This window comes from Dendrobates tinctorius, unplaced genomic scaffold (genome assembly GCF_039654945.1).
Source record: "Dendrobates tinctorius isolate UK_male_01 unplaced genomic scaffold, ASM3965494v1 ptg000087l, whole genome shotgun sequence".
Classification (NCBI taxonomy): Eukaryota; Metazoa; Chordata; class Amphibia; order Anura; family Dendrobatidae; genus Dendrobates; species Dendrobates tinctorius.
This window is the reverse complement of record NW_027361755.1, coordinates 346,448-371,697: the sequence shown is the minus strand read 5'-3', so window position 1 is coordinate 371,697 and position 25,250 is coordinate 346,448. Positions and strand designations below refer to the sequence as shown.

Here is a 25,250-nt window from a genome sequence, read left to right as displayed (position 1 = left end):
CTGTGGGTTTCGCTTTAAGAGCTGATATTATCTGCTAGAAACTGTGTCCTGGAGAGGCCATGTGACGTTCGTAGGCGTTGGCATAGTAACTGGGTCTGCCTATGCATATCAATGAGCTTAACTGCCATTTCAATCGCCTCAGGGCATATTTTGACTGTGGCAACATTTTCCCATTGAAAAGCATTGAGACAGTGCATTCCAATGACGGGAAAAAAATGTATCAAACGCAAATTGCCCAAAAACTACAAATCCGATTGACACGAAAAATACTTAGCACACCACTCATGGACGCTGGCTTCGAAACGACACTTAAACGGAGTCTGTGCGTGTAGCGGTTCGGGCCGCATTAATTGCAAAAATCAACTGAATAATAAGAAGAACTAGATGTGTATTTCCTGAAGGAAGTACAGATAGTGGTTTGAAATGGTGCCTGGGCTCCCTTTAAGAGAGACTTGGCTGCTGCCCCTGCAAGACTTTCAACTCAGGATCCGTTTTAAATGTGGGTGCCTCTCAGGGGCCACTTTGGCCTCAGGGTCTGATTTGGTGGGTGGGGCCCCTCAGGATCCGATTCGGTGGCCTGGGCTCCTCAGGATTTGAATTAGTGGCCGGGATTCCTCAGGGTCCAATTTTGTGGGCGGGGCCTCTCAGGGTCAGATTTTGAGGGCGGGGCCCCTCAGGGTCCGATTTTGTGGGCGGGCCCCTGAGGGTCCGATTTGGTGGGCGGGGCCCCTGAGGGTCCGATTTGGTGGGCGGGGCCCCTGAGGGTCCGATTTGGTGGGCGGGGCCCCTCAGGGTCCAATTTTGTGGCCGGGGTCTCTCAGGGTCCGATTTTGTGGGTGGGGCCCCTCATGGTCTGATTTTGTGGGTGGGGCCCCTCAGGGTCCGATTTTGTGGGTGGGGCCCCTCAGGGTCCGATTTTGTGGGTGGAGTCCCTCAGGGTCCGATTTTGTGGGTGGAGCCCCTCAGGGTCTGATTTTGTGGCCGGGGCCCCTCAGGGTCCGATTTTGTGGCCGGGGCCCCTCAGGGTCCGATTTTGTGGCCAGGGCCCCTCAGGGTCTGGTTTTGTGGCCGGGCCCCCTCAGGGTCCGATTTTGTGGCCGGGGCCCCTCAGGGTCTGATTTTGTGGCCGGGTCCACTCAGGGTCCGATTTTGTGGGTGGGGCCCCTTAGGGTCTGATTTTGTGGGTGGAGCCCCCTGGGTCCATTTTGGTGGGCGGGGCCACTCTGGGTCCGATTTGGTGGGCGGCGCCCTTTCATGGTCCGATTTGGTGGGCGGGGTCACTCTGGGTCCGATTTGGTGGGCAGGGCCCCTCTGGGTCCAATTTGGTGGGTGGGGCCACTGAGTCTGTGGGCGGGGCCCCTCAGTGTCTGATTTGGTGGGCTGTGCCACTCTGGGTCCGTTTTTGGTGGGCGGGGCCACTCTGGGTCCGATTTGGAGGCCGGGGTGGCTCAGCCTCCGATTTGGAGCCTGGGGTCACTCAGCTTTCGATTTGGCGCGTCGGCCCTTTAAGAATCACTTTGGCGCTTCGGCCCTTTAAGAGCCAGTTTGGCTCACTGGGCTTCTAAATACACTTTGGCGCACATTCTCTTTCAGGGGCATGCGTCATGTGATGAAGCTAGATTTGCATTTGTGCTGTGGGTTTCGCTTTAAGAGCTGATATTATGTGGCAGAAGCTCTGTCCTTGGGGCGTCATGTGACGTTCGTAGGCGTTGGCATAGTAACTGGGTGTGCCTGCGCATATCAATGAGCTCAACTGCCATTTCAATCGCCTCAGGGCATGTTTTGTCTATGGCAAAATTTCCCCATTCAAAAGCATTGGAGACAGTGCATTCCAATGACGGGAAAAAAAAAATTTCTAACGCAAATTGCGCAAAAACTACAAATCCGATCGACACGAAAAATACTTAGCACACCTCTCATAGACGCTGGCTTCGAAACGACACCTCAACGGAGTCTGTGCGTGTAATGGTTCGGGCCGCATTAATTGCGGAAATCAACTGGAAAATAATAATAAGAAGAAGAATAAGTTAGCAGCGTTCGGATTACAATATAGTGGTTTTTTCAAACCACTATAATAAGATAGCAGCGTTCGGATTACAATATAGTGTTTTTTCAAAAGCACTATAATAAGTTAGCATCATTCGGATTACAATATAGTGCTTTTTCAAAGCACTATAATTAATACCTCCTGCTGCTGCGCTGCGTTCCTCACTCTGATTTGATGCAGATCCTGAGATGTGAGCGATCACATGATTGCATACATCATTCCAGGTCCTGTATCAAAGCAGAGGAATGCAGCGTGTGGCAGCAGGTGGTGATTAACCCCCTGCCATGCTTCGGTAGGTGGCAGGCACCTACCGGAGCATGGTGTACCCTCTTCCCAGCACTAATTCAGCATTGGAACTTCATTTCAGGCTGTTGGCAGGGGATGTGGCTAAAGGGGTAGGGTATCATGGAGGAAGGGAGGCCCAGGCCCCTTCAAAACTTTGCTATGGGGCCAGGGCCAAGCTTCTTATGTCCCTGCATGTGAATCAGGGCAGTTTCTAGGGAATTATGCCAACAGGGCGAACATCGAAAAAGTGCCCCCCCCCCCGAAAATTAACATGCTGAATACTTTAGATAAACTTAGATAAACGTGTCTTACCTTTGCATCAATCCAATCCTCGAAGGCATCACCCCCCGATATTACACACAAAGACAGCAGGCTAAGCACCACAGTATCCTCAAATAAATACATCACTGCAGTAATAATATCCCTTAATTAGCCTCTATGGTAATAATATCCCCCATCCTGACCCCTGTGTGTCTCATTCCTGACTTCAGCCATATTTTCTCTCATCCTGCCCTCATGCGTATCCATTCTGCCCCCATGTGATCTCCCAATCCTGCCCCGTCTACATCGTATCCATCCTGCCCCATGATCCTACACCATGTGTCTCCCATCCTGCCCCCCGTGTCTCACATTCTGCCCCGTCCTGTGTCTCACTTTCACATTCTGCCCCCTCCTGTGTATGTCACATTCTGCCCCCTCCTGTGTCTCACTGTCATATTCTGCCCCCTCGTGTCTTACTGTCACATTCTGCTCCCTCCTGTGTCTCACTGTCACATTCTGCCCCTTCCTGTGTCTTACTGTCACATTCTGCCCCTTCCTGTGTCTTACTGTTACATTCTGCCCCATGTCCATTCTGCCCCAATGTCTCACATTCTGCCCCTCCTGTGTCATTACTGTCACATTCTGCCCCCTCCTGTGTCTCACTGTCGCATTTTGCCCCCCTCCTGTGTCTTGCTGTCACATTCTGCCCCATGTCCATTCTGCCCCATGTCCATTCTGCCCCCATGTCCATTCTGCCCCCATGTCTCACATTGTGCCCCCTCCTGTGTCATTACAGTCACATTCTGCCCCCTCCTGTGTCTGTCACATTCTGCCCCCTCCTGTGTCTTACTGTCACATTCTGCCCCCATGTCTCACATTGTGCCCCCTCCTGTGTCATTACTGTCAAATTCCGCCCCCTCCTGTGTTTCACTGTCACATTCTGCCCCCTCCTGTGTCTCACTGTCATATTCTGCCCCCATGTCTTTCTGCCCCCTCCTGTGTCTCACTGTCACATTCTGCCCCAATCTCTCGCATTCTGCCCCCTCCTGTGTCTCACTGTCACATTCTGCCCCCTGCTGTGTCTTACTGTCACATTCTGCCCCCATGTCTTGCATTCTGTCTCCATCATGTCTGCATTCTGCCTCATCATGTCTTGAAATCTGCCCCCATCATGTCTTGCATTCTGCCCCCATGTCTTGCATTCTGCCCCCATGTCTTGCATTCTGCCCCCATGTCTTGCACTCTGCCCCCATGTCTTGCACTCTGCCCCCATGTCTTGCATTCTGCCCCCATGTCTTGCATTCTGCCCCCATGTCTTGCATTCTGCCCCCATGTCTTGCATTCTGCCCCCATGTCTTGCATTCTGCCCCCATGTCTTGCATTCTGCCCCCATGTCTTGCATATTTGCCCCTGTGTTGTGTCTCCAGTCCTGCCAGGGAAACATATTGCCCCTTCCAATAATAAAATAAAAAAAACTTTTTTCTTACCTGGCCTCACTCCAGCGTTGATGTTGGAGCTGCAGCTGTGAGGCTGAGCTGAAAGGACGTGTGGTGACATCGTCATGTGATCAGGGGGCGGGCTGATCAATGGTGAAGGACTGTGGTAATGATGACGTCACCACAGGTCCTTCAGCTCTTCTGTAGTTTTGGATGTCGGCCGCTGTGGCGGCTCTGCTGTGTGCGCTGCAGCGCACACTTGGGGTCCGACCGGCGACCGCAGCGCACACTTGGGGCCCGCCTGGCGCCCCATAACATGCAGCACTTGGGGCCCGATGACTAAGCACAGGAGCAGGGCCCCCTTCTGTACTGCTGTTCAACGGGCCCCATACAGCAGTAAGGGCTGTCATGCCCTAATGGCGGCCCTGGGCAGGGGCCCCCTGGCTTGGGTGGCGCCCCGGGCGATCGCACCCACCGTCCCCCATGTGAATGTATGCTGCCAATATGCAAAGAAGATTCCAGCCATTCAGACAAGGGGCTAAAATCCTGCACCTAAATCCACAGAGCTAAATAGAGATTTTGGTGCAGATTTATCTACAACAGAATAGCTGTAGATCTACAGTCATGGACAATCCACAGAGGTTAGGAGACATGTTAATGAATCCTTAAGGTCCATTCACATGTACTAAGTAGTTGCAACAGACAATCTGCAGCTAATTTATAGCAGAAAATTCTACTCTAAAATTGACATCTATTGGTGCTGGTCTGATGCGACAACCTTGTCCTCTGGCTGTGATTGACAATGGCTGGATACCTGCAAATCATGGTTGGTGGACAAGGTTGCCACTCTGCTTATGAACATGGCAGACCACTGTATCTTAAAGGCAGGACTTCTACTTTGAAGCTGAGCAGAGAATCAGACTGCAAATAAACAAGTGAGGCAAAGTTGGAATCCGTAGGATTCACCCTACATTATGCTATCCCCAAAGTTTCCCTTTAAGGCAAAAAAAAAAAAATCACAGTATTCTATATCAGCACTTTGTAATATATAATTTTTCATATTTGTGCAACATAAACTTTGCAATAATTCTGCATAATGGAAATGTTAAATGCTTACCAGAGTCATGCAGAAGTAACTGCTGCTGGATACCATCAATATTGATCCCCTGGCACTCCAAGGGGAATAACAAGCTGATCAAGGGTTTGGGTCAACTTTGGAATATTGCCAAGTTGCCTTGATAATGGTATTGTTCTCTTCAGTGATGCTTTCTTTGGGAGATGTGCTACAACATTAGAATGGTCTCCTGAAATGACTTCTGTGAGAATCTGTTGAGGTGTCTCCTGTGTTGTCCTTGCCCTGGTGAGCGCCTCATTGACAAGTTGGATTGCTTCAGGTCCTGCTGCTTGTGGGGATTGGTTACTTTCATCACTTCACCAGATGCTTCATTGGTCCAAACACGTCCCTTGCAAGTCGACCGTTTTTCACACACCCAGATGGAATGGACATAGTCAGCCGTTCGTTTGGAAAATACGTAAATGTGATTCTCGTAGACCAATTTCTTCTTCCCACGTTTGGATAGAATTGAATTCATACTTGTAGAAAGTGAATTGCTGTGGAAGCTGACTGATTTTTTGTGCTAGTACACCTCTCTCTTTGTAGAGATTTTTGACATTCCTATATTCTGATGTAAAGATGGAATAAAAGCTAGTCTAATGTAACTTGCAGAATGCCTGACATGAAAATTGTTAAATCTGCAACAAAACTTGCAAAAAAGCAGGTCAGTGCTGGGTCAGGTAAAAGTTCACAAAATGTTGTGATTTTAGAGTGGTTTACAATCCCCACCTAAATCAGGCATCATTCTCACACTACATTTTTTGAATCTGTTAATTTTTTTCATGTTATGTTTCTGCAACACAAAAATGTTTTATAACCAAGAAGTATTGTTTCTCCTTGCGGAGAATGACATGCTAAGCATGCCGAGATAAAGAGACTTAAAGCCGCAATGCTCCTCTGGGAAATATGTAAATTGATTCTTCAAAGAGGAAGAGGGCTAGAACTCTAGTGCCACCTATTGGAAGTAGCATTCCTAAAAGTCAATGTCGACCCTTTAACGAGCCTTGTTACATGACTTAGGATAAAAGCCAAAACGAGAATCTCAATTTGCAGACACTATGTTTCGGGGTACTGCCCCTCGTCAGTGCAAAGTGTGAGATATGGTTTGGCTGTGTGAGAGGCATCTGACCAATATCCAAGAAGTATTGTTTCTCCTTGCGGAGAATGACATGAAACGTTTTGGAAAATGTCTTGTTAAAAGTGCGGACAAAATGCTCTGACACTATAATGCAATCAGTTGTGAGGTTTACAGATGGAAACAGTTGATTTTCCATGTCACAAAAGTGCAGCACTCTGTACAGTACTTTTGTGACATGTGGATTGATGACGGACGGGAATTTATGAACCGCAAGGACAAACTGGCGAAACATCCAAACACAAAATTCTGGGGGCAAAACAGGGTACAAACATCCGGGGCAAACTACCGGGGGCAAAAAATCCAGGGGCGAAAAATCCAGGGGTGAAAAATCCGGGGGCGAAACATCCGGGGCGAACTGCTGGGGGCGAAAAATCTTGGGGTGAAACATCCGGGGGGTGAACTGCTGGGGGTGAAACATCCGGGGGCGAACTGCTGGGGGCGAAACATCCGGGGGTGAAAAATCCAAGGACAAACAGCTGGGTGGGGCGAAACATCCGGGGACGAACTGCTGGGGGGCGAAACATCCGGGGGCGAACTGCTGGGGGCGAAGCATCCGGGGGCGAATCTTCCTGGGGGCGAAATGATAGGGGCGAAATGTACCTGGGGGCGAACTGCTGGGGACGAAACTTCCTATAACCAATTTTAACATTGAGAGATAGAATATCAAAAATAAAATCCTGAAAAATCACATTGTATAAATTATATAAATTTATTTGCATGTTGCAGCGAGAAATAAGTATTTGATCCCCTACCAACCATTAAGAGTTCTGGCTCCTACAGACCAGTTAGAGGCTCCTAATCAATTCGTTACCTGCATTATAGACAGCTGTCTTACACCATCACCTTTATAGATAAGATGGCTTTAAGGTGCAATGATACATTGCGCTGCTGTAGGTAAAATTCAAGGAGCTTTATTGGTGCCTATGCTTTTCCTGAGCTGTCCCAGCTCACTTCATCAGGGCATAATACAAGCATGCAATGCAGTAGTTTATATACAATCCAAAGTGGGGAAAAAAAAAAAAAAAAAAAAGGGGGCAGGATAAGTAACTGCCACATCAGCAAGGCAATGGTATAAAACACATTAAAATAATTGTATTTTAATAGAATATATTAAAACCGCATATAATAAGAATACATACTCAAGAACAATAAAAAAGAAAATGTATATATTTCTTTTAAAATAGACACGGGGTCCAATAAAAAAGTTGTTAAAACCATCCTCAAGGAGTCTAGAACACAGTTCTAAAGTTGAGAGTGTATGGTGTTTTAATCCACATGACCATGGTGACTAGTGAGGAATGGGGCATGATTTTTCAGATCAATGTTAAGATCAATCTATTCTCTTCCAGAATAAAGAGTAAATCCAAAGAGATGTACCCTGAATAACGGAAAAATTTTTTTGATTAAGGGCACTTTTATATATAAAATTATAATATATATATATATATATATATATATATATATATATATATATATATATATATATATATATATATAACGATTGTGAAAAAGAAAATTTTTTTTTGAAATAAAGTGCAGTAGTGTTTTAATATTAAATATGTTAAATTATAAAAACATGGTAACAATGTGAAAAAAGGGGGGGTTATGGTATTATAAAGAGACACTAGATGGCACTAACACGAGCTGCAAGGAGGTGTCAGAAGCATGAAGAGAATACTACAATTAAAAGAGAACTTTCTGTGTGAGACCAATGTGTGGAATGGAAGGATAAAACAAGATGGTGAGGCAGCTAAACATCCCAATGGAGGGTTCAGTATGCATGGGAGGCAGGGACAAAAATCTCCAAAAAACAGAATAGACTTTTAATAAAAGACATCAGGAACAATATTTAGTCCAAAGGGTTCCAGAGATTTTAATTTGTAAATCCAGTACACCTCTTTCCTATTAAGTGTCTGGATTCGGTTAATAGGAAAGAGGTGTACTGGATTTACAAATTAAATCTCTGGAACCCTTTGGACTAAGGGCGGGCGGCCTGTCTTAGGCCATTAAACATCCGCTGATCAGCTTACATGCAGCCCCTTGACTGTTTACCAACTACAGTGGGCCTGTCTAAATGCAGCTTTACAAGAAATACAGCAGCTAAGACTTAGGCTATGTTCACACGTAGCGGAATTTCCACGGAAGTTACAGCGAGAATTCCGGAATTCCATTCGGCGGGAAAAATCACATTTTAAATTCCCGCGATTTTGCCGTGGAAAAACTAGCGATTTGCAAGCGTAATTAGCTTGCAGAATGCTAGCGTTTTCCAAGCGATCTGGATAACTGATTGACAGGTTGATCACACTCGTCAAACATTGCCTACTTTCTCTATGCACATTCACAGAGGATTCAGAGATATACAGTTTTAAAACTCCTTTATTCAAAACACTATATTCTGTCAAAAAGTTACATTACTTTTTCTCAATCATTTACAAGAAATAATTAAGTACAAATTTGACTCCAATATTTATGAAGTTGAATATGCAAAAAAAAAAATAGCTTATTGATATTCACAGAATTCAGACTGGTATGAAAACAATGTTACTGTAGTTAATTGGGAAGAAAGAGTCATGGTATATACCATATCTAAACATTTATGTACTGTGAGTGATTAACTTAAAGCATTGCCATTCAGCAACATAAGCCCTTTTCGATCAGAAAGAAAAAGAAAAAAGGTATTTAAAAAAAAAGTGAATTTTCACAATATTCTAACAGACAAAAAAGCAGCACTTATTCAACAGAAAACGCAGCACTGAAGCCTTGATAAGTGGACATCATTAGGATTATAAAAAAGAAAGAACACTACCTTTTCAGAACACAAGGAAGGTTGTAATTTATATTGAGAAAGTTACAACTAAAAAAAAAGCATCTTGAAATCTATTGTATCCATTGGTTGGGAAGGGCCAAAAAAAGTATTTTGTGTATACACAGGTAGGGCAAGACTATGAGATCGACACAGTATCCAGAATAGATTTTCTGCTTTACCGATTTACAAAGCTATTACAGCAATTTTTCCAAATGCAGCCAAATAACTGAGTAAAATATATTGACTTGTGTTGTTGGTAGATGTAATTCTTAAGGAAAAATAAATCTATTTGGGAAAGAGATAAATTGCAAAGGGGCAACAATTGTGTCACTGTACAGTGGTAATTTTCATTATCACACAGTGCAATCTTATCACAGGGTTTGACCTTTTTTATGCGCTATGTTAGACGAGCTGAGACACAGTCGGTCAGACAGAGCTGAGTTTTACAAGTCCACGCACGGAGTCTTCATGCAGAGAGTCTTGGCTGACAAGGTTGAGAACATGCATGGTATGGCTATGAGTCACAGGGCTGTTTGCTGGCAGCATTCCTGGTGGTGATGGAGCTTCATCGGGTGTTAGGAACTGATGGTTTCCAATGTCCTCTTTTAAGGGTATCATATCTGTTAAAATAGTTTCCGAGTTCAAATTTGGCATTGAAGATGGAGGTGTTGGCTGACCAAGAGCTAAAGAAGCACAAGGTGCACTTATGTTGGTTTTCCCAGGTAATGGTGGCTCATCAGTAGTTACTGTTAGTTCAGTCTGAAGAAGTGGTGTGGCTGCAGCCTGTAAGACGAATTTTGTACTCTGAATGCACTGGTCTTGGTCACACTGCAGAACGGAAGAGTGAGGAGGAATACAAATATGAAAATACAAGGGAAATCCAAGAAAATAAATAAAGATACGGGCAGATGTAAAGGTTGTTAAATCAAAATGGAGGATAAACAGGTATGAAGAGAAAATACAGAATAGTTAAAATTAGTTTTCAAAAGATATACAATAATGGTTCTAAAAGGGAATCTGGCACCTGTTTTTTCGTATATAAGATGCAGCCATCGCCATCAGGGGCTTATCTACAGCATTACAGATGGTGTCGCGGTCCGGTCTCTCCCATCTTCTAGCAATGAAGTCCTCTTCTTTGCTTCCCATCACTGCTCCGGCGCACTGCTCTGCCATGTTGAGGGAAGAGCAGAGTGCTGGACCTCTTCTGGCAGCTGCGCACTGCAGTACTCTGCTCTGCCCTCAACAGGGCAGAGCAGTGCGCCTGCGCCAGAGCAGCAACAGGAAGCAAAGAAGAGGACGTCATCGCTAGAAGATGTGAGGCACCGGACTGGACCGCGACACACTCCGGACCCGGACCGCCCCTGGGTGAGTATAATAACTCATTTTTCTTCTCTTTCAGGTTACATCGGGGGCTTTTCTACAGCATTCTGTAATGCTGTAGATAAGCCCCTGATGGCGGCGGATGCATCTTATTTACAAAAAAAACAGGTGACAGATTCCCTTTAGGTCAGAGCAGGGAACCTAGAAGGAGCCATGCTGGGACCAATCAATAGTGTTAGAGAAACCTAATGGATTCAGTTACAATTGCAAACCTGCACAACAGCTCCCAAGATACAGATTTAAGAACCACCCAAAAAGAAATCAAATAATAAGGCCTTATTATCACATTGTCATATTATTTTTAAGTCAAAAGTGATATTGACATGTGTTGCTAAAATTCTGCCTCTGAAATCAGTTTCACTCGTCTGAATGGAATTATTTTAGTGGCAACCACACCAAATGCATGTAAATTTAAAAAAAATTACAAAAAATACTTGCAAAATCCTCAACAATGAGGAAATGTAATTGAAACATTTTCATATCAAATCGTTTGCTTCTACATTTGGTTTAGCCATGAAATACTGATTCAACATCCTGATTAGTGATGGGAGAGTATACTCGTTGCTCGGGTCTCCTCGAGCATGCTAGGGTGGTCTCAGAGTATTTTGGCGTGCTCGGGATTTATTTTTCGTTGTCTCAGGTGCATTATTTGCGACTTGTAGACAGACTGAATACATGTGAGAATTCCCTAACAAACAGGCATTCCACACATGTATTCAAGCTGTCTAGCAGTTGAAAATCATGTAGCTGAGGCGATGAAAACTAAATCTCTGAGCACGCTAAAATACTCAGAGACCACCCGAGCATGCTCGGGAAAACCTGAGTAACGAATATACTCGATCATCACTAATCCTGATCAACAGGGCCGCCATCAGGGCATGACAGCCCTTACTGCTGTATGGGGCCCCGTGAACAGCAGTACAGAAGAGGGCCCCTCAGATCAGGGGCCCCGATCCTGTGCTTCCAGTCATCGGGCCCCAAGTGCTGCGTGTCATGGTGCGCCAGGCGGACCCCAAGTGTGCGCTGAGGCCGGGCCTGCAGCGCACACATCAGCAGAGTGGCCACAGCAGCCGACATCAGAGCTACAGAAGAGCTGAAGGACCTGTGGTGACGTCATCATTACCACAGGCCTTCACCATTGATCAGCCCGCCCCCTGATCACAGGACGATGACGTCACCACAGGTCCTTTCAGCTTAGCTCACACAGCTGCAGCTCCATCTTCAACGCAGGAGCGAGGCCAGGTAAGAAAAAAGTTTTTATTTTACTTTATTATTGAAAGGGGCAATATGTTTCCCTGGCAGAATGGAGACTCGGGGGCAGGATTGGAGACACACAGGGGCAAATATGGAGAAATGGGGGCAGAATGCAAGACATGAGGGGGGCAGAATGCAAGACATGAGGGGGGCAGAATGCAAGACATGAGGGGGGCAGAATGCAAGACATGAGGGGGGCAGAATGCAAGACATGATGGGGGCAGAATGCAAGACATGATGGGGGCAGAATGCAAGACATGATGGGGGCAGAATGCAAGACATGATGGGGGCAGAATGCAAGACATGATGGGGGCAGAATGCAAGACATGATGGGGGCAGAATGCAAGACATGATGGGGGCAGAATGCAAGACATGATGGGGGCAGAATGCAAGACATGATGGGGGCAGAATGCAAGACATGATGGGGGCAGAATGCAAGACATGATGGGGGCAGAATGCAAGACATGATGGGGGCAGAATGCAAGACATGATGGGGGCAGAATGCAAGACATGATGGGGCAGAATGCAAGACATGATGGGGGCAGAATGCAAGACATGATGGGGGCAGAATGCAGACATGATGGGGGCAGAATGCAGACATGATGGGGGCAGAATGCAGACATGATGGGGGCAGAATGCAGACATGATGGGGGCAGAATGCAGACATGATGGGGGCAGAATGCAGACATGATGGGGGCAGAATGCAGACATGATGGGGGCAGAATGCAGACATGATGGGGCAGAATGCAGACATGATGGGGGCAGGATGCAGACATGATGGGGGCAGGATGCAGACATGATGGGGGCAGGATGCAGACATGATGGGGGCAGAATGCAGACATGATGGGGGCAGAATGCAGACATGATGGGGGCAGAATGCAGACATGATGGGGGCAGAATGCAGACATGATGGGGGCAGAATGCAGACATGATGGGGGCAGAATGCAGACATGATGGGGGCAGAATGCAGACATGATGGGGGCAGAATGCAGACATGATGGGGCAGAATGCAGACATGATGGGGCAGAATGCAGACATGATGGGGGCAGAATGCAGACATGATGGGGGCAGAATGCAGACATGATGGGGGCAGAATGCAGACATGATGGGGCAGAATGTGCCAGTAAGACAGGATGGGGCAGAATGTGACAGTGAGACACAGGAGGGGGTAGAAAGTGAGACATGGGGGCAGAATGCAAGACAAGGGGGCAGAATGTGACAGTAAGACACAGCAGGGTGCAGAATGTGACAGTGAGACACAGGAGGGGGCAGAATGCGAGACATGGGGGCAGAATGTGACAGTAAGACACAGGAGGGGGCAGAATGTGACACTGAGACACAGAAGGGGGCAGAATGCGACAGTGAGACACAGGAAGGGGGCAGAATGTGACCGTAATGACAGGAGGGGGCAGAATCTGAGACACGGGGGGCAGAATGGACATGGGGCAGAATGTGACAGTAAGACACAGGAGGGGGCAGAATGTGACAGTGAGACACAGGAAGGGGCAGTGAGACACAGGAAGGGGCAGAATGTGAGAATAGTACACAGGAGGGGGCAGAATGTGACAGTGAGACACAGGAGAGGCAGAATGTGAGGCACGGGGGCAGCATGTGACAGTAAGACACAGGAGGGGCAGAATGTGAGGCACGGGGCAGAATGTGACAGTAAGACACAGGAAGGGGCAGAATGTGAAAATAGGACACAGGAGGGGGCAGAATGTGACAGTAAGACACAGGACGGGGCAGAATGTGAGACACGGGGCAGGATGGGAGACACATGGTGCAGGATCATGGGGCATGATGGATACGATGTAGACGGGGCAGGATCGGGAGATCATATGGGGGCAGATTGGATACTCATGAGGGCAGGATGAGAGAAAATATGGCTGAAGCCAGGAATGAGACACACGGGGGCCAGGATGGGGGATATTATTACCATAGGGGCTAATTAAGGGATATTATTACTGCAGTGATTTATTTTATTTTTTTGAGGATACTGTTTTAAATGGGGGGCGGTGCTTTTACTGTGCAGGGCAACACTGTCGCCTTTTTTTCTCCATCTGGTGTAGTGTAGAAGTTGGGAAAAAAATAAGTAATGTGTTCTGCAAGCGGAGCTCTAGATAACTGTTATTTCCTGCAGAGACGATCCCCGGCTGGAAGACGTAATGGCGTTGTGTGCTGGATGAAAGATGAAGGACTTCACCTAGAGACGTCAATGGTGAGTCAGTGTGTTATCTGTACACTGACACTATACACTATATACAGAGTGCCTTTGTACAATGTCACCAGTGATCACTGTGCTATCTGTACACTGACACTATATACAGAGCTCCTGTGTACAGTGGGGAAAAAAAGTATTTAGTCAGTCAGCAATAGTGCAAGTTCCACCACTTAAAAAGATGAGAGGCGTCTGTAATTTACATCATAGGTAGACCTCAACTATGGGAGACAAACTGAGAAAAAAAAATCCAGAAAATCACATTGTCTGTTTTTTTTTCATTTTATTTGCATATTATGGTGGAAAATAAGTATTTGGTCAGAAACAAAATTTCATCTCAATACTTTGTGATATATCCTTTGTTGGCAATGACAGAGGTCAAACGTTTTCTGTAAGTCTTCACAAGGTTGCCACACACTGTTGTTGGTATGTTGGCCCATTCCTCCATGCAGATCTCCTCTAGAGCAGTGATGTTTTTGGCTTTTCTCTTGGCAACACGGACTTTCAACTCCCTCCAAAGGTTTTCTATAGGGTTGAGATCTGGAGACTGGCTAGGCCACTCCAGGACCTTGAAATGCTTCTTACGAAGCCACTCCTTCGTTGCCCTGGCGGTGTGCTTTGGATCATTGTCATGTTGAAAGACCCAGCCACGTTTCATCTTCAATGCCCTTGCTGATGGAAGGAGGTTTGCACTCAAAATCTCACGATACATGGCCCCATTCATTCTTTCATGTACCCGGATCAGTCGTCCTGGCCCCTTTGCAGAGAAACAGCCCCAAAGCATGATGTTTCCACCACCATGCTTTACAGTAGGTATGGTGCTTGATGGATGCAACTCAGTATTCTTTTTCCTCCAAACACGACAAGTTGTGTTTCTACCAAACAGTTCCAGTTTGGTTTCATCAGACCATAGGACATTCTCCCAAAACTCCTCTGGATCATCCAAATGCTCTCTAGCAAACTTCAGACGGGCCCGGACATGTACAGGCTTAAGCAGTGGGACACGTCTGGCACTGCAGGATCTGAGTCCATGGTGGCGTAGTGTGTTACTTATGGTAGGCCTTGTTACATTGGTCCCAGCTCTCTGCAGTTCATTCACTAGGTCCCCCCGCGTGGTTCTGGGATTTTTGCTCACCGTTCTTGTGATCATTCTGACCCCACGGGGTGGGATTTTGCGTGGAGCACCAGATCGAGGGAGATTATCAGTGGTCTTGTATGTCTTCCATTTTCTAATTATTGCTCCCACAGTTGATTTCTTCACTCCAAGCTGGTTGGCTATTGCAGATTCAGTCTTCCCAGCCTGGTGCAGGGCTACAATTTTGTTTCTGGTGTCCTTTGACAGCTCTTTGGTCTTCACCATAGTGGAGTTTGGAGTCAGACTGTTTGAGGGTGTGCACAGGTGTCTTTTTATACTGATAACAAGTTTAAACAGGTGCCATTACTACAGGTAATGAGTGGAGGAAAGAGGAGACTCTAAAAGAAGAAGTTACAGGTCTGTGAGAGCCAGAAATCTTGATTGCTTGTTTCTGACCAAATACTTATTTTCCACCATAATATGCAAATAAAATGAAAAAAAAACAGACAATGTGATTTTCTGGATTTTTTTTTCTCAGTTTGTCTCCCATAGTTGAGGTCTACCTATGATGTAAATTACAGACGACTCTCATCTTTTTAAGTGGTGGAACTTGCACTATTGCTGACTGACTAAATACTTTTTTTCCCCACTGTATAATGTCACCAGTGATCACTGTATTACTTGTACACTATACACAGAGTGTCTTTGTACAATGTCACCAGTGATCACTATTACCTGTACACTGACACTATATACAGAGCTCCTGTGTATAATGTCACCGGTGATCACTGTATTACCTGTACACAGACACTACATGCTGAGTACAGATCTCCTGTGTATAATAGCACTTCTGGTGATAGTATTGTGTTTTTTTATTAATCATCAGTATTGTAGTATTCAGTCACCATGTGGTGGTAATATGTTGTCTGGGCATGGTGTCGTGGTATTTGTTCCTTGTATGTGCTATTATTCTGTCACTGGTGGTAATATGTGGTCTGGTGTTGGTGTGGCTGTATTTGTTACTTATATGTGGTATTATTGGTCACTATGTGGTGGTAATATGTGGTTGGGACATGGTATGGTGGTATTGTCTCTTGTATGTGCTATTATTCTGTCTTTGTGGTGGTAATATGTGGTCTGGTCATGGTGCGGCTGTATTTGTTTCATGTATGTGGTATTATAGGTCACTATGTGGTGGTAATATGTGGTCTGGTCATGGTGCAGTGGTAATTGTTCCTTGTATGTGATATTATTCGGTCACTATGGTAGTAATATGTGGTCTGGTCATGGTGTGCTGTTTGTTCCTTGTATGTGGTATTATAGGTCACTATGTAGTGGTAATATGTGATCTGGACATGGTGCGGTGGTATTTGTCCCTTTGGATGTGATATTATTGGTCATTTTAAAAATTGAAAAAATAAAAAATATCCCTAAATTGTATTGGATATTTTAGCAAATGTTTAATAGGTTAGAGTAGAGTAGGGCCCGGCCAAAAGAGTCTACCTTGTCGTTGTGGCAGATTTAAAAAATCTTTTGGCCAAAACAAGAGCTGCTGGCTAGATGTGTGATCTGGTAATGGAACTGCTAATGTGTGATTGATGAGAAGTGCAGTTTTTCCAAGAGAGCGGTGGGACTGTGGACAGTTTGAGGGGTGGAGGCGGGGCTGGGGTGGAGCCTGGGTGGAGTCTCAAGGGGGCCCGGAAAATGTTGCCAGTATGGGCCCCCGAAATTCCTAGTGGCAGCCCTGCTGATCAAACTTGCAATGTGTGAACTAGGACTATGGCTCCGTTGAGATTCTGTGCTGTGGTCACTTTTTAGGTTAAAAAAAAAAAAAAACACAACAGGATGCCACCTTCCTATAATTCATGTGAACTTCACTATGATCCCCATTAGGGTCTTTTGGTGCTGGGTTAACTTGAATTGTCTAGATTTTGGGTATAGAGGCTACTATAGATGCTATAAAATGTAGCTGTACTACAGCCATCTGAATGCAATGCATTTTGCTAAAAAATTAAATATACATACCGTACATAATTTATCATGGTTAAAAGGCACTATATTTCAGGCCCATCTAGCTGCATGACCGGTTTATGGAACGCATGTTTTTTCACACTTTCAATGTCTAGTAAGTGGCTATATAAATTAAAAGTACTGATGTTCAGCAACAGTCATAATATAACACTTTTAGGTAGCAGACGAGACCAGCACAAACCAAAAATTGTAAAGGTGACTAGGTTGATCTAAATTTACTTAGGCTCATGTAAAGGATGTAGGACCCTAAGATCTAACAGATATACAAAGAATAATCTGACACGTATCTCAAGATATTTATCAAGCAGCGTGAAAGTCAGTTAAATGAATAAGGTCTTTAGCTCACAAACACGGAGATGTCTTTAACCCCTTAGTGAACGGGCCAAATTTTTCAAATCTGACCAATATCATTAAGTGGTAATAACTCTAGAACACTTCAACAGATCTAATTGATTTTCAGATTGTTTTTCATGACACATTGTACTTTATGTTAATGGTAAATTTATGGCAATATTTTCTGGGTTTATTTATAAAAATATAATAAATTCATCAAAAAAACCCTAAAAATTAGCAATTTTCAAACTTTGAATGATTATCCATTTAATCCAGACAGTCCAACTTCATAAAAAAGTCATTAAATATTTCCCTCATGTCTGCTTTACATCAGCACTATTTTTAAAATAACCTTTTATTGTTAGGATGTTAGAAAGTTTAAAATTGTAGCAGCAATTTTTCAAGGAAATTTACAAAACTTACTTTTTTAGGGACTTATCCAGATTTGAAGTGACTTTGGTGGACCTATATGTCGTAAAATCCACAGAAGTAAGACCATTTTTAAAAACAGCATCCCTCAACGTATTCAAAACTGCTGTCAGGTAGTTTATTAACCATTTGGGTGCTTTTCAGGAATACAAAGTGACAAGACAGGAACGAAAAATGATATTTTTACCACCTAAATGTTTCTAACTTCTTAACAGGCTACTATAGACAGCAAACAAAGGGTGTTACCTGGCCGTGTATTGCCATTGCAAACATCAGGACCACACAATCAAGATCGCAGGGTGCCAATGGGGTTGAAGAGGGAGCCCCCACACTCTTAACCATTTAGATGCTGTAATCACTATTGACTGCAGAATCTAAGAGGCTAAAATGCCATGGTTGATGCCAAAACCAATCAAAGCTGATACAGCATGATACAGTCGACAGCTGCAGCATTTTCAACAGTCGGGGGATGCTATTGTCTGATATGTGAGGTCAGTAAAAAGATGAATATCACATAAACACCCTAAAAAAAACAATACTTTATTAATAAAAGAACACCAAAAAAGGGGGTCATACCACAAAGTGAACACAACAAAAAACAAAAGTGCCCAAGAAAATGACAACTTTAAAATGGAGATTTCCTATGAGTCCCTGACGCAAACTAGCACTCTCACTTTCCTTGCCGCGGAGGTTGGCAAACTAGGGGGGAACATTGTGGCGCCCCCGCTCAACGATGTCTCTCCCTAGGGACCCTATTAAACCCTGCAGCCACTGGGGAAACCCCTTTCCCGATACTAAAGGGACCCCGAGCACTATACAAAGGCAATCCTATGATAAGGAGGACCCTATGCCCCAATTAAAAACATATATAGGAACACACCGGCAGTGTGTTGGCATACTATGGTGAAGATGAATACAAGATAACAAGTCCTCCTTAAACTGGAACTCAGAGGATATAATATCAGTTAAATCACCATATAATAAACGGAAAAAACGATGAGAAGCATAAATTCTGACCATCATATATACATTAGCTCAGGCTTTTCCCCAGCAATAAATGGATGACGCAGGGAATCACCCTCAGACAAATGATGCACTTTGACACATAAAGGATCAATAACCTCTGAGTATATACCCACTATATATATATATATATATATATATATATATATATATCCCATTCGGGGTCAACCAATAATGTACATATACAACGAGTGGAATGCTCGGATATATATGGTCTGAATACTCATTATTGCGGAATAATCTGACTGGCAGATGGTGGGCGATATGATGAGTATTCAAAACAAAACAGCCATTTGCTCAGTTTTATACAGGGTTTTGCAGCAGCAGCAAAAAAAAAAAAAAAAAAAATCTACACTGGAAAAATGGCATCTGTGAACAAATTCCTGCAGCGTTTATTTCTACAGTCAAATCAATCACTACAGCAAAAGAAAAAAACAACAAGAGGGGCAAAAACCCCACATGTAAAACAAAGCCTAAAGTGTTCAGCCATCAGTGGTTTGTTCTGAATGTACACGCTGTCACTGTAATTACATAGAGATGAGAGGGCATTTGAGCAAGCTCACCGCTCTTAAAAGTGAGAGCATGATTAGACCTGTTTTGTAAGAAGATTGCTCAGGGCAAGTGATTTTTAAACATTTGTAACGGCAGCTTGTCAGGAGCTGGGAGGGATGTGAGCACCTAACTGCAACATAGAAATAAATGGGCTGTAGAGCACAGTCTAGTTAACGCCTGTCTTGGAATTTAACTACTGCACACTCAAGGCTCAAGAGTATGGGTAGGCAATAGAGGCCGAGCACCATTAAGAAGCTCTACACTATGTACGATAAAAGCAATTATTGCATGAGAATGACTGCAGATAGAAAATTAAAGTCAAATGAAACTTGCATATTTTCAAGCTGCCTAATAAACTAAAGCCAGTTAATAACTTCAGAATACCCCTTTATGTATGTTTATTTTTCATGGCTTTTTCAGCTTGATGAAAACAGTACAGAGCCTTATAAGACCAGAGCTGTAGCTAGGCATTTATGCACCCCAAGCAAAGATTCACTGTGGCTTCTTCATGTGCCCCCACATGTACAGAAGAGCAATACAACATAAATATATAGTGATGCTATATTACACATTTGTTTCTCAAGAGCAGCACACATCCTTCCTGATTTGCTTTGATTAACTAGTGCAAGAGTCGTAGGTAGGGTTTTGGTTTAGGGAAGGGGGTGAAACTTCTCAGTGGGCCCCTAACCAGGTAACCTTGATTACAACTGGGTGACGCACCCTAATAGTAGAGGAGAACCTCAGCAGATGACCGTGTTGTTGAAAATAATTTCTATAAAAAGACCAATATTGATATTATCGCCATATGGTCAGTGGTAGATATCAGTCCTACAGAACAAAACACAGTTATAGATTGTGGCGTATAGCTAACCTTTCTGATGGAATCGTTCACTTTTCCTGTCTTTTCCATCAGGCCCAAACTGACATGACAACTTCTTCCAGCTAGGACGCGGCTGCAGAGATTACAACAAAGACACATTTCACTTCTCACATTTCCTGCACCGTCTCCATTTATCCACAACTTCCTCATCCTGCTGATACCACAATTCTGAACAGCTGCTGCTGTATGTGTCCAAATTACTGCACCTACTGTGTGGTATTTTGTGCCCTCCAAATTCTAAAGCAACCCTCTAGAATATGGTAATGCCGGATGTAAGTGTCCTAGAAAACAGTGCCTTCATTTTGTCCCCTAGAAAGTAATAATGCCGTTTGTGTGCCACTTTGACAGTCACAGTAACCTGAGTTTTCATATAACAATAAGTGGCCACTTTACATTTAATAATATCCCTAGTCTCAATCCTGTACAGCTCCCCTATACACAGTATGATGCCCTCTTATACAGTCTAAAGCCCCCTCACTGTATATATACTGTATGATGGCCCTCTAGATAGCCTCCATATAGTATAATGCAGACAATCCTCAATTTAGTATAATTCATTCCTCATAGGCCATATAGTATAATGCAGACAATCCTCAATTTAGTATAATTCATTCCTCATAGGCCTCCATATAGCATAATGCTCTCCCCATAGGAAAACTATATAGAATAATAATCGTGGCCACTTGTCAGTGTTGGCATCAGTGACATCAGACACAGAGGGGAATGATGGGAGATGGAGCATAGCGCTCCCTCTGTCATCAATGCTGTCAGATGTATCGGCATTCAGCCGATACAGTTGATCTTATGATCATGGGCAGAGGCCCACTGCTGGCACTGCCCCTCACGGCCTGCTCAGGGGCCCAATAGCGGCCAGGTGGAAGAGCAGGGAGATCGATTCTCCCTGCTCTGTTGCAGAACTTAACTGTCAGCATGCTGCGATACAGTCACAGTAGCCAAGCTCTGGGTGGGCCCCCTCAGAGCTTGGGGCCTGGGGTGAAAGCCCCCTATGCCCCCCGGTAGCTACGCTACTGACTAAGGCTGCTTTGATCAGGGTACAACAGCTGTTAAAGGCCTGATTAATGAAAACAAGGCTTTATTTCCCTCCGGCATTGTACAGAAATACAAAAGAAAAACTGACTGGTGTAGTTATCCAGTGCATCAGTTGTTGCACTGGATTAGCAGAAGAGGCTGATCACAAAAGTGCATGCAGCAATTATGCACTGTTAAAAGTGCACAACTCTGGCATCAATTGTATATGGCTGTCCTGATACAACTGAAGTATGAAAATACACCAAAAGGCCTCATTCACACGTCAGAGTTTAAACACATACGTGGAAAAAATGGCACCAGTATCAGTTATGCATTGGTGTGTCAGATTTTTTTATTATCAGTGTTTTTCATAGATGAATAAAGAAATATATTCCAAACATTCTATACTTTGCAATCACAAATATGGACCAGACACAGGTGGCACATTGACGCGATCCATGTGCAGTACATGCAGACCCATAGACTTGTATTGGCCCTTTTCAGCCATACTGCTGGAAAAAAAAAAAAAAAAAAAAGGACATAACCGTGAATTTGAACGGACACAGTCCTTTAACATGGACATGGCAACAGAACCATAGATTATAATAGGTACGTGATGTATCCATGAAACCCTACCCCCACAAAAAAAAACCTGAATACAACAAATACATGCTACGCAGAAGTCTGAATGAGTCCTTGAGCTAGCGTCACACCAAGCTTATATTCTCTTATCAGAGAGAATCAGGCAAATGCGAACCAGAGTGTGATCATAGTGTAAACAAATTCTCATGGAAGAGGAGATGGAAACAATGTCTGCATCTACACTATGCAAATTGCCTTTTCAGAGAGAAAGAGGACTTGAACTCTATAGTGCCACCTATTGGAAGCAGCGATCCCACAAGTGACAATCAACCCTTTAACGAGTCTTGCAAAATGACCGGATAAAAGCAAAATATCAGTTGCATCAGTCCGTGAAAATCTGATCTCACTCAGATTTCATCTGAGTGCAGTCCAACATTTTCCATGGACTCACTTATATGGTTGAGAGCGATACGATAATCGGATCCAACTCAGGCATGCTGGGATATTTTATTCAGATTGGCTTGCTCCGAAGGAAAGAAATCTGACATCTGCACGGCTCATAGAATAATATTGGGCAGAGGGCAATCCAGTGTTTTGTCAGATCACATTCGGACCAAAAATACGATTATGTGCATGAGTCCTTAGAAGAAACGTCCAAGGGTTTAAAGCATCAGAGCTGAGATAAAACTTCCTCTTTATTCATTCCAACAAAATAACAGTTTTTTTTTCTTCCCCTGGTCTTGCTTGATAAAGGGTAATATGGCCAAAATGTTGCTACGTTGTCGTATTACAAGTATTGTCTTTTAGCATGATTGAATGAATAAAAAAACATTTTAAGCCATTGCTGGTGCCTTTGATCCTCGCATATTGTTTCTTTAGATGGCTGGAAGGTACAAGAAGCCAAGTTTGCATGGTGTTTTCCTTGAGGTGCCTGGGACTTCTCAAAATACAGCACTAAAAAGTCCAGCTGTTGTAACTTAAAAACAAGCTGTTAGCCATCTTCATATATCGCTGGATTATCTTTTAACTACATTAAGGCTATGTGCCCACATATGCAGAAAATTTCTGCTTCAGAAACGAACTCCTTCCCAGAAAACGCGCGTTATATTTCCGCGTGGTTTTTGCTCAAAAAATGCGTGTTTTTGATGCGTTTTTTCCACGCGTCTTCTGGACTCATAGGAAATAGCTAAAAACACGGACTTTTCCGCAAAATTAATGAGCATGCTGCGTTTTTAACCGCTAAGCGTTTCCTATGCGGAAAAAACCATGGATTTTTGTGATAACTCACCGTAAAATCCTTTTCTCCGAGACGCTCATTGGGGGACACAGATACTGTGGGTGTATGCTTCTGCCGCTAGGAGGCTGACACTAAGTATACACCCTCGCCATATACACCTTCACCCCTATTGCGGGCGGAAATCAGTTTGGTGCCAAAACAGTAGGAGGACAACAAAATCAGTCTTAATACAGGTACAACATGTCCAAAACACCACCCTTATATCAAATTAGTAAATGCATATAAATTTAAACAAAACAAGAGCCAACTGGCTAATAGGGTGGTTGCTGTGTCCCCCAATGAGCGTCTCGGAGAAAAGGATTTTACGGTGAGTGATCACAAAAATTCATGTTTCTCCTTCACCTCATTGGGGAACACAGATACTGTGGGACATCCTAAAGCAGTCCATGGGTGGGAGATTGACTCACCGATCCAAGCTACATGCACCTCTTGTTTAAAGGTGCGCCACCGCTGCTTGGAGAATCCTTCTACCCAGGCTCGCATCCGCCGAGGCCTGAGCATGGATATTATAATGTTTGGCAAATGTGTGCAGGCTGGACCAGGTTGCTGCCTTGCAAACCTTTTCCGTCGATGCCTGGTGCCAATGCGCCCAAGAGGCGCCCACTGCCCGAGTAGAGTGCGCTCTGATCCCTGCTGGAATCGGCGTGCCTCTTATGAAGTAGGACTCCTGAATAGTCAAACGAATCCACCTGGCTATGGTCGACTTTCGGGGAGCACGAACAGCGTGTCCGTCTGACGAAAGGGTGCTGTCCTCGACACGTATCTCCGGAGGGCTCTTACCAGGTCTAACGTGTGAAGAGCCTTTTCCACACGGTGCACCGGTGCTGGACAAAATGAAGGCAAGACAACATCTTCAATAATGTGAAATGAGGACACGGCTTTCGGCAGAAAAGGAGGGGCTGGTCTGAGCACCACCTTATCCTTATGGAAAGTGAGGAACGGGGCTTGGCAGGATAGGGCTGCCAGTTCTGAAACCCGCCTGATAGAAGTGATGGCCACTAGGAACACCACTTTCCAGGAAAGGTACCTCAAGGAGATATCCTGAAGCGGTTCAAATGGAGCTTCCTGCAGAACACTTAGGACCAGGTTAAGGTCCCAAGCGTCCATAGGCGCCTAATAGGGAGGTACCAAGTGGGAGACTCCCTGGATGAAAGTCTTCTGAGTCGCAATCTGAGGTCTGCTCGCTATCAACCACTGGTGACGGGGAGCGAGAAGCAGAGCTTACGGATGCCAAGGCACCGGATGGACTGGGCAACACCGTGTGGATTCGTTTCCTTCTGGTCTGCCTGGAGTGAGAGAGGCTCCTGCAGGCTGGAGGCTCTTGTGAGGTGGAGGTTCCCTTTAAGGCCGGCGAGCCATTGTCCCTGCCCCTATCTGGTACTTGAAGGGATTCTATTGCTCTCGTAAGCGACACCATGGACTGTGACAGTAATTAGGGCCCACTCTGGGGGATTCGACACATTGGTCAGTCGCAGGAGAGGGCTCCTGGGCGCATTCGGATTCGCAGGCTTCGCATAATCGCTTGCTCTGTGCCCGACAAGAGATGCATGCATCGTAAAAGAACGTGTGTGTCTTTGCTTTATCGGACATGCTCTATCTGTCCGCTGCTGGGGAGGGGGGAGGAGGTAGCACCTCAGTTCCCCTATAGCGTGGCCTCTCGGGCAGCACTTACCCCAGTCCAGCGCCCCCCCCCCATCCTGGATGCTTCCACCTTCAAATCGTGCGCCACCAGCTGTGAGAGTCACCAGCATGTAAAACCACTCTAGGGGCGGAACTTCCGTTCTGCGGCCTAGCCGCGCTCCGAAGCCGGGGCCTAAATTTCTTTACCGCCGCCCAGTGCGGGGCGGGCCGCCGGAAATTAAGCGCGGCCCAGAGGCGGGACTTCCGGCCGCGGCCTAGCTCTAGCTAAAGCCGCGGTCTCAATTTTTCCCCTACCCAACCGGGGGGGGCGGTTCCATGGCGCTGACAAAACATGGCGCTACTAACCAGAGCGGCGCCGCCTGACAGATCCAGCCACTCTTGCCTTGCATGACCAGTGGCTTCTGCCGGCTGAGGGCTCTAGCCCTCGGATCTTTGCAGG

The 25,250-nt window shown here is 45.0% G+C and overlaps 1 protein-coding gene across 7 annotated transcripts in view; it reads right to left on the bottom strand.

Moving 5' to 3' along the window:
* The window catches only part of ZDHHC14 (zDHHC palmitoyltransferase 14), a 470,395-nt gene that overhangs the window by 118,881 nt on the left and 326,264 nt on the right, over positions 1 to 25,250 (bottom strand). For 3 of the 7 annotated variants that reach the window (XM_073585700.1, XM_073585693.1, XM_073585692.1), the window contains one exon: positions 8,640 to 9,915. The exons of 1 other annotated variant lie outside the window; for it this stretch is intronic. In XM_073585700.1, coding sequence (XP_073441801.1) covers positions 9,514 to 9,915 — 402 coding nt within the window. In that variant the 3' untranslated portion in view covers positions 8,640 to 9,513. Of the gene's footprint in view, positions 1 to 8,639; positions 9,916 to 17,801; positions 17,944 to 20,253; positions 20,336 to 25,250 lie in introns of those variants that run through there. 3 more of the 7 variants (XM_073585699.1, XM_073585698.1, XM_073585696.1) reach the window with 3 other exon arrangements.